Consider the following 11,463-nt stretch of genomic DNA (forward strand, 5'->3'; position numbering starts at 1 on the left):
GGAGATGGAGCTGCCGGGATCCCAGACGCGATGCACGTCTGAGACTGAGTGGCTGTCAGAGCCTCTGCAGGAATGAGAGTTGGTTATTTTAATGATAGTTAAGAAGAAAACCGACACCAAGGATTGAGATGTTGAAAGCCTTACCCAACGGTCATGGGCTTCGGCTTTGGTCCACGAGAGGCGACTTTCTTCCGTTTCATAGTTCTTGGAAGATCCCTCTCGGCAGTGCGTTTTTCACAGGCCGGCGCCGCAGCGGCAGCTGGACCCGACGCCTCAACAGCGGTGGGATCATCCGAGTCGGCTGTTTCAGGATTAATGAAGGCGTAAGCATTTTAATGATAAGTGTGATAATAACTATGAGACGATGCCGGGAGTTATTACCTTCGGTGCGATGGGGGCCGGCATGAGCGATCGGCATGTGATCCTCCGAGTCCGGATCTTCATGATCGATGATCACGCGTTGGCTCCCAAAGCACTTGTCTGGGGATTTCCCGTCTTCATTGTGCTGAAGGGTGAACCTTTGCACATAGAAATCAAGTAGTGCCGAGATAACTCTTTGTCAGATGAAAGCCAGCATAACCATATGTCGGATAAGAACAGAAGACATATATAAATAAAAACTCACCGGGGGCAGACGGTGCTTCCGACTGTACGCCGGCATACACAATTCCCAGTGCTCGGGCAAACTCGTCTTCGCGATTGCCTTAACCCGGCGCCGGACTTCAGCCTTGTCGAGCCGAACGGTTGACACCCGGTTTGGGTCAAACTTCCCGCCGTAAAAACACATCTTGTGTGTCCGGCTTTGGAGCGGGCACAACCACCGGTACACGAAGGTTGCCAGCAAATCATCAGCCATCATCCCTTCGGCCTTGAGTTCGAGGATGCCGGCGTGGATCTCGTTGATCTCGGGAAGGGTGTCCTTCGGATCATACTTCCAGTTCTTCTTCTCCTCGGGAGGGCCGACTACGAATCTCGGCAAGCTGACCTTGTTGATGTCGGAGGAGTTCTTGACATAGAAGAAATTCTTGAGCCATTTCTTGCAGGACTCAAGACCCTAGATCCGAGGGAAGGCCGAGCCTCGCGGGGTATGACGGTGGCGGCGCCGCGCTGGGTCAGCGGCTTAGTGGCGTCGGGATTATCTTTATCGGGAAGAACTTGGGGCCGAAACGTGAAATATTTGGCCCACAAGTCGATGGAAGGCCAGAGGCCGAGATAGGCCTCACAGCAAGTGAAAAACGCCGAGTGTAAGAATGGCGTTTGCCGGAAGGTGGTGCGACAGAAGGCCGAAGAAGTCTAAAAATTTCCTAGTGAAATCACTAGCCGGCAGAGCAAAGCCGCGTTCGAAATGAGCGAGGAAGACGACATGCTCACCGGGTTCAGGTGTCGGCACGGTTTCATCGCCGGGAATCCGGCACTCCACCTCCTCCGGGATCCGCCTGGAGCGGCAGAGCCACTCGATGTCCGCCGGGGAGACATCGGAGCCTTCCCAACCAGCTCGCTCCGAGCCCGTCTCCTCCTCGGTGTGCTGAGCAGCGGGGGCAGCGGCGGCGGCGGCACGGGAAGAAGAAGCCATTGTTGGAAACTGGATCTAGGTTTAGTTTCTCTGGTGAAAGGACGGTGGCGCAAGGCCCGAGTGAGCAAGGAAGCGGCGGCGGAAAGCTAATCGAGCGCGGGCGAGGATGCGGTGGCGAGCTCGGTCGATGAGACCTAGGAAGCACGGCGGCGGAAGAGCTCGGACCTAGCAGCAATGACGGAGCAAGCGAGGAGCAGAGAAGAGCAGGAGAGAGTGAGAGTGTTGCGGGAGTGCGAAGGGTTTTCACCCTCGCCCGCTCCCTCTATTTATACCCGCAGCGCAACTAGTGGGCGCGGATCTTCCGCGCCCATGACCCCTGTGGCCAACGGAAGGGTCGCGCATGATCATGGGGGCAATCAACCCCATTAACGCGCACGCGCTCGGTTACTGCGCGGTGTGGCGTAGTTAGTCCCGTCGAATCCGGGAGGATAAGGATCTGCGTGGGAACCGATATTCCTCTCTTAATGGCCTGTCGGTTTTACTGTCCGATGGGATGACGCGCTCGCCTCAAAAGACGCGCCGGCAGTACTTCGGGTCTTATCTTCCCGTTATTTAAGCGGAGTGCGGAGTACAAGCAACAGGTGGCACTAATGTCGGCAGAAACGAGTTTTCTACTGTTGGCCATGAAGGAGAAAAGAATCTCGGCTCGACGCTAAATAAGCACGCCAACTCGGTATGTCGGAATAACTTGATCTCGGCTAAGAAGAACTCGGGGCTGTCTCGGCATCCTTTTCGGCTAAGCCCTGGTGAGCTTCGGTGGTTTGTGTGTGGGAAGCTGTCGTGGCCCGACATTCTTCCCTGCCGGACCGCAACAGCTTCGGGGACTAGTGTCGGGGGGATGACCTCGGGTAGGGTCATGACGACACACTTTAGCCGAGATGACGAAGGCAAAACCGGCACGGGCATGTGCGCCGGCATCCTTAAGCCAAGCTAATACTAAGCCGACATACCAAGTGTATGCCGGCATGACTATCTTGTCTTATGTGATTGCAGGATAAGGACGAGTACTTTGATCTCGGCCACCGCCGAGATGGCTCAACAGTCTTATCCTTATCTCATGGTGCAAAGTAAAGCAGCGTTCTCTTTATCACAGGAAAGCAGTCGTTGCTTACGTTGCGGTGCCAGGCGACTGCGCAGAGAAGCACCGAAAGAGAATCAGTGACGGAAGCCGGGCAAGAGGCTGCTGTACTTATTGCAGGACGCCAGGAAAAGTAAAGTTGTCTTATCTCCTGCGGTGCCACCCGGAGGGAACCAAGGCGCGTGCCCGGCGTGGCCCATAGAAGATAACGTTAGCCCTTGACCCACATGTCAGTGTGACATGGGCGGTCCATAAATAGAGCACTACCCCTTCCTGGAGAGGGATCCCACACTTAGACATCTAGGGTTTCCCCTTCTTCTTCTTCTTCCTCAAGAAAACTGCTCAAGGATCACCATTGTAGATCTGGTTATCTCGGTTTATACAACAAAGCAGGAGTAGGAGTCTTACCTCTACAAGAGGGCTCCGAACCTGGGTAAATCTGTGAGTGCTTGTGTGTGTGTGTGTGCGTGTTTCTCTTCACGTCCTCTCTCCTCCGGTTCCTCCTTCGGCCCCAACATAAGACATCCTATGGCATCTGCCGTGACACCACCATGACATTATACTCAATTTCGAGACCCGCAATCATATATTCAACTAGCTCCGCTTCTGAAATCGTGCGACCGGCGGCCACAAGCTCGGAGCCTAGTGATTTCATCTTGGAGATGTACTGCGATGCAGTCATGTTACCCTTCTTGGTGTTGGCGAGGGCATGGCGCAGATTCGTGATCCGCGATCTGGATTGAGATGAGAACATCTTCTCAATCGTGCCCCACACTTCAGCGGCATGCTCCATGCTGATGACTTGCGTGAGGATCTCCTTGGAGAGTGAGTTCAGCAGATCTCCTTTGAGAGTGAGTTCAGCAGGTAGCCAAGAACCTGCTGATCCTTGGTAAGCCAGGAGGCATACTCTGGATTGGCGACTTCTATGGTCGTCTGGTCATCCTTGGTGACCTTGATCTTCTTGGCCGGCTCGGCTTCAGTCGTCGAGCAGTCCAATCATGTGCGCGCCACGCACTGCTAGGAGCACCTGCGCTTTCCACAGGAGATGGTTCTCCTTGGTAAGCTTCTCCGACGGCGGCGCACCGAGGGACGCCGGGCTGTTGGAGGAGGAAGCCATGGATGGCAGGTTGGTGATGGGAAGCTAGATTAGATTGGATGGAAGAGAAGCTCTGATACCATGTAAAGTTTGGTGAAGCGTTCCAACCCCCTATGGAGGCCGCGGTGTTGTATTTATATCTCAACGTTGTTACACGGGAGAAGTGATAAGGAGGAGCTTGCATCATGCCATATCCGAGATTACAATGTTGTTACAGCAACTATATCTAACAAGGAGAACATCTACAAAGTCTCGTCCTTGAAGTGGGGCGAGCGGTGGAGCTCCTTGGGCAAGAACTTGAGCGGTGGATCTCAGGTCGTCCTCCTTCACCGCCTGCTGGCCCTTGGGCGTCTTGCTCCTCACCTCGGCCTGGAGCTTGGCCATGAGACGTGGCTTTCGCATCAGCTCCGCCATGGCGAACTCCATGACGACGTATGACGGGTGTGTGCCCGCTGCAAACATGTCCTGTGTAACGACACACATGCAGACGGAAACGTAGTTAATTGGCAAATAATGTTAAGCATCAGGGAATTAATGTAAACTAATTGGGTAAGTGAAAGTGAATAGATTACGATCAAGATGGCCTTGATGTTGTCTCTGGTGAGATTGTACTCGTGCTGGAGAGAGAGGAGAACATCTACAAAGTCTCTCTCCTGATCTTCCTGCTCGTCGTCATGTCGGTCATGCTGTTTCTGCGATGATGAAGAAGATAACTTGGCTGCGTGGTCGTCTATGATCTTGTCTAGCAGCTCGTACCTCCTTTTCTTGAGCCCGATTGTCTTAGCCAACAAGAGCCTCCGGCGCAGGCGCAACTTGGCCAGACCCGGGAAGAAGTCCTCAATGCCGACCCGGCCAACACGGCCGCGTTCCCGGCGATGAGCTCCCAGAAAAGCTCGTTCCCGCGCTCTTCGCGGAAGAACCTGCCGGACACGGCGCGGCACACGGCGTCGTTGGCGTAGGCGCCCAGAAGCTCGCTCAGGTCCACGGCCTGTCCGGCGCCGGCGCCGGCGCAGGCCGCGGCCTGGCGGACCTTGGCGATCACCAGGGCCACCTCCTCGCCGCGGGCGCCGGCGAGGGCGCGCACCTTGCCGGCGCTCAGCAGGTGCGTGGCGACCAGCCTCCTGGCCTGCCGCCAGTACTCCGTAGAGCGCGAACGCGACGTCGGAGGCGCCGCTGAAGAGTACGTCGGCGACAGCTGAAAGCGGGCGCGAGGCGTGGTCGTGCGCGCGCAGGAAGGCCTCGGCCCCGCGCGGGGAGGAGACCACGAGGGTGCGCGCCTGGCCCAGGTCCAGGAGAAGGAGCCCGTCGGGCCCCGCGTGCTTCCGGGAGAGCTCGGTGAGGGAGACGTGCGGGGATTCGGGGCTGACAAGGTGCAGGTGGCCTATGATGGGGAACCTTCCTGGAGGCGAAGGAGGGAGCCGGCGGCCTTTGTCGGGCTGCTTGTTGTAGTATCGCAGTAGGAGGAGGAAAATGAAGCAGAGGAACAGAGTGAGCAGTGCTTGTGGAGAGAAGATGATGTGTAGTAGCTGCTGCTGAGGCTGAGCCATCACGACCTGCATTGTCAAATGTCAATATCTTGCAATGTTAATTTGCTCGGCGGGTTCAGTGCTCACTCATTTATAAACATCAGAAAGAGTATTTTCCATGGGAACTGTTGTAACTGGTTAGATTATTTTCACGTCAGAAATAGTATTTTCCATGGGAATTTTCACCAGATAACTCGTGGTCTTAGTTTTTAAGTGCTGAGTGCGGCTCAGATCGCATGGACGTACCATGACCTGACACAGGAATATCTAGCAATCAGTATATCTTGTAGCCTCACCCTGTATCCATCTGTTGGTATCGGCCCCCGGCCTCACATCTCACTAATTAGGTTCCATATTAGTCAAAATTGATGTCATAACCTTGTGGTCATGAACGGCGAGCAACTCCTACACATGCTAGTAATCCCAACATATCATTTGCAAGAATAAAAGTACCAGCATGATAACAACATGATGGACATAACGATAGCAATAATCGAAACCATTGAAGTAAACATAACATAAATTAAAGAGGGATCAGAGATTCAACAAGCTGATGCTTGCCTTGCTGTTCAAGCTCCTGGTACTGCTGCTTATCACCTTCGGAATAACCCTCGTTGCTGAAATCTACCGATAAGAGGCAAGAAACAACCGAAAACGGTAATGAAAGAGAAAAATCAATAACCAGGAACCCAAACATGATGAAATGGTATGAAATGCATTCTGAAATGTGAGGAATTGAAATACAAAACTAATGCAACTGGAATAAATTCATTTGGAGTCCTAGAATGCAAGATATTAATTTTTAAGTGTTGCATGTGAAATCTTAATCACATTTAGCCATGGCAATTAATTCGATTATTTGCTGGACAGATATGATAATGATAGTACTTTAATAAAATCACACACTCAAAAACCTACATTTCCATAAACATTTCATTCAATTTGGAGTTACGATGATTTTCCTATGATTTTTACAAGTTTCGGTCGTTCTAAACTAATTTCTGGAATCTCCTGATCGAACCGAAGACTCTCTGTACAGACTACAGAGGTGTACGCAGCCACAGAGGCCCCCTGGTGGGACCAGAGGTCAAGTCCGACTTGTCAAACTTGACCAGTCAACCCTGTCCCCTGGGCCCGCATGTCATTATCTACAGCTTGTATTTCTTTTACTTTTATTCCTAACATGGCCCACATGTAAGAGATCTGGAAATTTCCAATTTGATTTCCGCGTGCTTCTCTGTGGAGTGTGGATGGCCATGAGAGCTGTGCAGCTGGGCTACGGCGGAGCCTCGCCGGAACGGCGATTCCGGACGCCGGAGCCATAGAATCTAAGTGTATTAGCACCGCGTCTGTTAGCTGAGCCTATTGGTGCAGGCGGTGGACTCTATGGGTGCGGGAGCAGGCGTGGCGCCGCTCGTCGGCGACGGCCCGGGCAGGCGGACGCAGCGGGGACACTACAGCACGGGAGGTAGGGATAAAAGGGGGTTAGGGGATTCGGGTGCTCACGATGAACGTGGGGACGCTGTCAGATCGAACGGGGATGGCCGGAATCAACGGGAAAGCGTCTCGTCGGAGGAGATGCCGGAGTTGGGCAAGACGAAGTCGGCGCCGTCGATTTCCTGCGCCAATAATAACGCCGACCAGCGGCGTGAGCTAGGTAAACTGTTCGAACTTCGAACTGTATGGACGAGGTAAGCGGGCTTAAGCTAACCGGGGAAGAAGAAAAGGGCCGCCGGAGCCGCGATGGGCGCGGCCGCGAACGCTTGGACGTCGCCCGCGTTCCCGGCGAACTACTCGAAGAAACCTTCTCAGATTTCGTAGGGGACTAAAGGCGTGTTGAGAGAAGCTCTTGGTAGTCTCGGAACAGACAAAGGTTGTAAGAAGATGACAGGCTCGGGCATATAAAGATGACACCTATGGCAACGGCGTTGTATGCGTGGCAACAGACAAAACGGATTGCCAAAAGGACGAGGAAACGGAAAAGGGTGAGTCACCGGGGATGCACGCAAGGTGCTCGACGCGTGCTGGGTGCTCTGCTAGGTGGAGAAGAAGGTCTGTCAGCTGGGCCCCTATTTTCAGCGAAATGGGATTTCTTTGATATTTTGTTCCAGCTCAGCCACCGTCTGGTCTTTTGGGGATCTAAGCTATGTCAGAAAATTGTAAAAACATTCAGAGACGATGTACAGACCAATACTAACCACTTTCAATTTTCTCAGATCTATTTAAAATGTCTTTGAATGTTTTTGAAAGTCGAATTCGAATATGGTCCAAATATAGATTTGAACCGTAGGTAGTTGAAATACAACTCGTAATTTGATGAAAATTTATGTGTTGGTAAATATGGGTATATAAGACCCTGATATAAGTTTTCACAAGGTTTTGCTAAAAGTAGCTACTTAGCTTCACAACATGAATAATTTTCAGTTGTCCATTAATTTGTGAAAATAAATGAAAAACACTTATTAAACATACCTAACAAGTTTATAAATTCACAAAACTTCCTAGGAAACTCATGAATACTATCAGAGATCCCTGGAAATTGTAAAACTAGGTTTTCAAAAATATTTTTAGTGCAAAGTTGAAAGAAGTTCAGATTCAACTTTTTTCTCAAGTTGCAGAATTTGAGATGTTGACTCCTGCAACTAATACAAGATATGCATTGCATGATATGATGGCCATCAAGATCTTAAACACAAACAAATATACTTTGGGTCATTACAGTAGGTATGGCGGCGGCGTTTCGGGGTGAGAAGGCGGCGCTAGGAGGGCACGGCGGCTCGTGTGTGGTGGTTGGACGATAGGGAGGGTGTGGGCAGGGGAGCGGGCTGGGTGGTACTTGGCAGCAAGGCTGCAGGGGCAGTGGTTGGGTAGCTACCCAATTTTTTTGTAGGCATCAACTTTTTTGGGTATATTGCTAGAAACATTTTTTAACCAAAATATACTCCCTCCGATACATAATAAGTGTATTGGATTTAGTACAGCTGTGAAACTGTTTCTCCGTCGATGAATCAACAAGGAAAAAAACCAAAAACACAAAAAAAATGTGTCGTGAGAACCACTGACTCTATGTCATATGTTATAGCGCCTACACCAGGACAATGAAAGAGCCAGGATATACAAATCTTTTAGACGACGACGTCTCCATCGCCAAGACGCAACCGAGAAGCACATACAAATCTAACAAAATAAGATAGCAAAACTAGATGTCAGACATTGATTCGTGGTTTTTCTCGTCTCTCAACGCAAGATCGGTCAAGATCAGGCTGCGAGAGACGAGGAAACCGCCGGAAATCGAAGCTTCCTCGAAGACGGGAGCCAGGGTTTTCTCCGTGTTTCTCTGATCTAATCACGCATCTCTCTGCCGAACTCTTGCATGGACCTTAAAAAGGAATTGGGCTGCATTCAGAGTTAGAAGTTTGGGCCTGTAACTGCAGGGCAAACACACGGGGCCTTATGCAGTTATGCTGGCCCGTTTCGTGACGACGGTGCAGGAGAAGGAAAATTCGTGCTCGTGTTGGCTAATTCAGACGGACCAAGCTCACATTTAGGACAATAAGAGATTAATTTAGTAATTAAGAGAGTAATTAGTGCGTGAGTGATTTATGGACGCAAGGTTTCAAATTATTTTCTCATCCATCAGATCATTCTTTAGTTTTTTGATGGTCAATTGATCAAATCTTAACTCATGTTGCACGCTCGCGCCGGCGCCTGGCTAGCCGGACGCTGCCCTGTTCTGGCTCTGGGCTACATGCGACTGCCCGAGCTGCTGGCCTGCTAGCGTGCATGCCGCCTCCTCGGATCTAACGTGACATCTAATAAGTGGACCCACGTATCAGAAACATTGTTAATGTTCTAAATTGGTAGGTTTGGATCATATGAGAAGCTCCGTTTCAAGAGTTAATAGTTCTGTCATAAAATTGACGTCAACCGGTGGTTTTGTGCCAATTGCACAAAATTACGTGCTTTATGAAATTTACTATAAATTACAAAATGTTCGATTCAAGTACACTCGTACATATTAGCGTGCGAAGTTTTATAGTGTTGAGTACTTGCATCATACTTCGTCCTATAGAACGGAGTGATTAATTATCTCTGTTGGCTAGACACGTGTTCTCTAGCAACGCCGGCGCAAGACGTTGGGCAAGAACTTAAGCTGACCTACCGCAAGCATCATGCTCGAGATCCGGTGGTATCGTTGGGACAAGAAGAAGCTTCTCCTTCCGACGCATGGTCAGCCCAAACACGTCGGCCATGTCTATGTCCTCCTCACGGATCCCACGGGGGAGCTCCCAATTGAAGCAGTAGACAAGGTTGGCGAGCATCGTCTCCACGGAGGCCATCCCGAAACCCAACCCGGGGCAGATCCTCCGCCCGGCTCCGAACGGCAGGAACTGGAAATCCCTCCCCTTGTAGTCGACCTCGCTGCCACCGTCCAACATGAACCTCTCCGGCTTGAACTCCTCTGCGTTCTCCCCCCAAGACTGTGCATCTCTTCCCAGAACCCACGTGTTGACGACGACATGTGTCCCCGCCGGGACAGCGTATCCATTGACGTCGTCGCAGCTGGAGATGGCGACGCGCGGGAGGAGGAGCGGCACCGGCGGGTGCAGCCGGAGTGTCTCCTTCACGACAGCCTTCAGGTACGCCATGCCGCTCAAGTCCTCCTCTTTCACCGTATGTTGATCCTTGGGCGTTTGGCCCCTCACCTCAGCTTGGAGCTTGGCCATGGCGTGTGGCTTCCGCATGAGCTCCGCCATGACGAACTCCATGACAATGTATGACGTGTCTGTGCCCGCCGCAAACATGTCCTGTTTAACAACACAGGTGCAAACGTAAAAAATAAAAATAATAACACATGCAAACAAATATTAGGCATCATGGAGTATAGTAATCGAGTAAGTGAATAGATTACGATCAAGATGCCCTTGATGTTGTCTCTCGTAAGATTGTACTCGTGCTGGAGAGAGAGGAGAACATCTACAAAGTCTCTCTCCTGATCTTCCTGCTCCTCGTCGTGTCGCTCATGCTGTTTCCGCGATGAAGAAGAAGATAGCTTGGCTGCGTGGTCGTCTATAATCTTGTCGAGCAGCTCGTGCCACCTCTTCTTGAGCCCGATGGTCCTAGCCAGCAAGAGCCTCCGGAGCAGGCGCACCCTGGCCAGCCCCGGGAAGAAGTCCTGCATGCCGAACCCGGCCAACACGGCTGCGTTCCCGGCGATGAGCTCCCAGAACAGCTCGTTCCGGCGCTCCTCCCGGAAGGACTTGCCGGACACGGCGCGGCACACGGCGTCGTTGGCATAGGCGCCCAGCAGCTCGCTCAGGTCCACGGCCTGTCCGGAGCCGGCCGCGGCCCGGACCTTGGCGAGCACCAGGGCCACCTCCTCGCCGCGGGCGCCGGCCAGGGCGCGCACCTTGCCGGCGCTGAGCAGGTGCGTGGTGACGAGCCTCCGGGCCTGGCGCCAGCGCTCGCCGTAGGGCGCGAACGCGACGTCGGAGGCGCCGCTGAAGAGTACGTCGGCTACCGCGGAAGGCGGGCGCGAGGCGAAGGCGTGGTCGTGCGCGCGCAGGACGGCCTCCGCGCCGCGCGGGGAGGAGACCACGAGGGTGCGCGCCTGGCCCAGGTCCAGGAGAAGGAGCCCGTCGGGCCCCGCGTGCTTCTTGGAGAGCTCGGCCAGGGACACGTGGGGGGATTCGGGGCTCACCAGGTGCAGGTGGCCTATGATGGGGAACCTCCCTGGAGGCGAAGGAGGGAGCCGGCGGCGGCCTTGGTCCGGCTGCTTGTGGTAGTATCGTAGTAGCAGGAAGGAGAGGAAGCAGAGGAGCAGAGTGAGCAGTGTTTGTGGAGAGAAGATGATGTGTTGTAGTAGTTGCTGCTGATCCATGTCGACCTGCAATGTCGATAAGTTTGCTCCGCGCCGCGGCTCAGCTCACTCATTTATATATACACGTCCGAAAAGAGTGTTTTCCATGGGAAGTGCAATCAGTAAGATTATTTCCACACGTATGCTATGTTGTACTAATAAATATGTGTAATTTTCACCGGGTAACTCGTGCTCTTAGATTTCAAATGGTGAGTGCGACTGAGATTACACGGACAACGACCTGACACAGAAGCAGCAGCAATCAGCAAGATCATCTGTCATATCGAGCGAAATCCCAGAAGCACGGAGCCACAGTCCATACGTCTCTTT

The 11,463-nt window shown here is 52.4% G+C and overlaps 1 protein-coding gene and 1 pseudogene across 1 annotated transcript; both read right to left on the minus strand.

The window, feature by feature from the left end:
- Positions 1-3,836: 3,836 nt before the first annotated feature.
- LOC100830333 lies at positions 3,837-7,256 on the minus strand (annotated as a pseudogene).
- A 1,934-nt stretch (positions 7,257-9,190) lies between these two features.
- Positions 9,191-11,196, minus strand: LOC100830639 (indole-2-monooxygenase). The gene is made up of 2 exons (XM_003572165.4): positions 10,186-11,196; positions 9,191-10,081 (listed from the first exon to the last, which is right to left on the minus strand). The coding sequence occupies exons 1-2, from the start codon at positions 11,152-11,154 to the stop codon at positions 9,422-9,424; spliced, it is 1,629 nt and encodes a 542-aa protein (XP_003572213.1). The 5' UTR covers positions 11,155-11,196; the 3' UTR covers positions 9,191-9,421.
- Positions 11,197-11,463: the final 267 nt, after the last annotated feature.

The sequence above is a fragment of the Brachypodium distachyon genome, chromosome 3 (genome assembly GCF_000005505.3).
Source record: "Brachypodium distachyon strain Bd21 chromosome 3, Brachypodium_distachyon_v3.0, whole genome shotgun sequence".
Taxonomy (NCBI): domain Eukaryota; kingdom Viridiplantae; phylum Streptophyta; class Magnoliopsida; order Poales; family Poaceae; genus Brachypodium; species Brachypodium distachyon.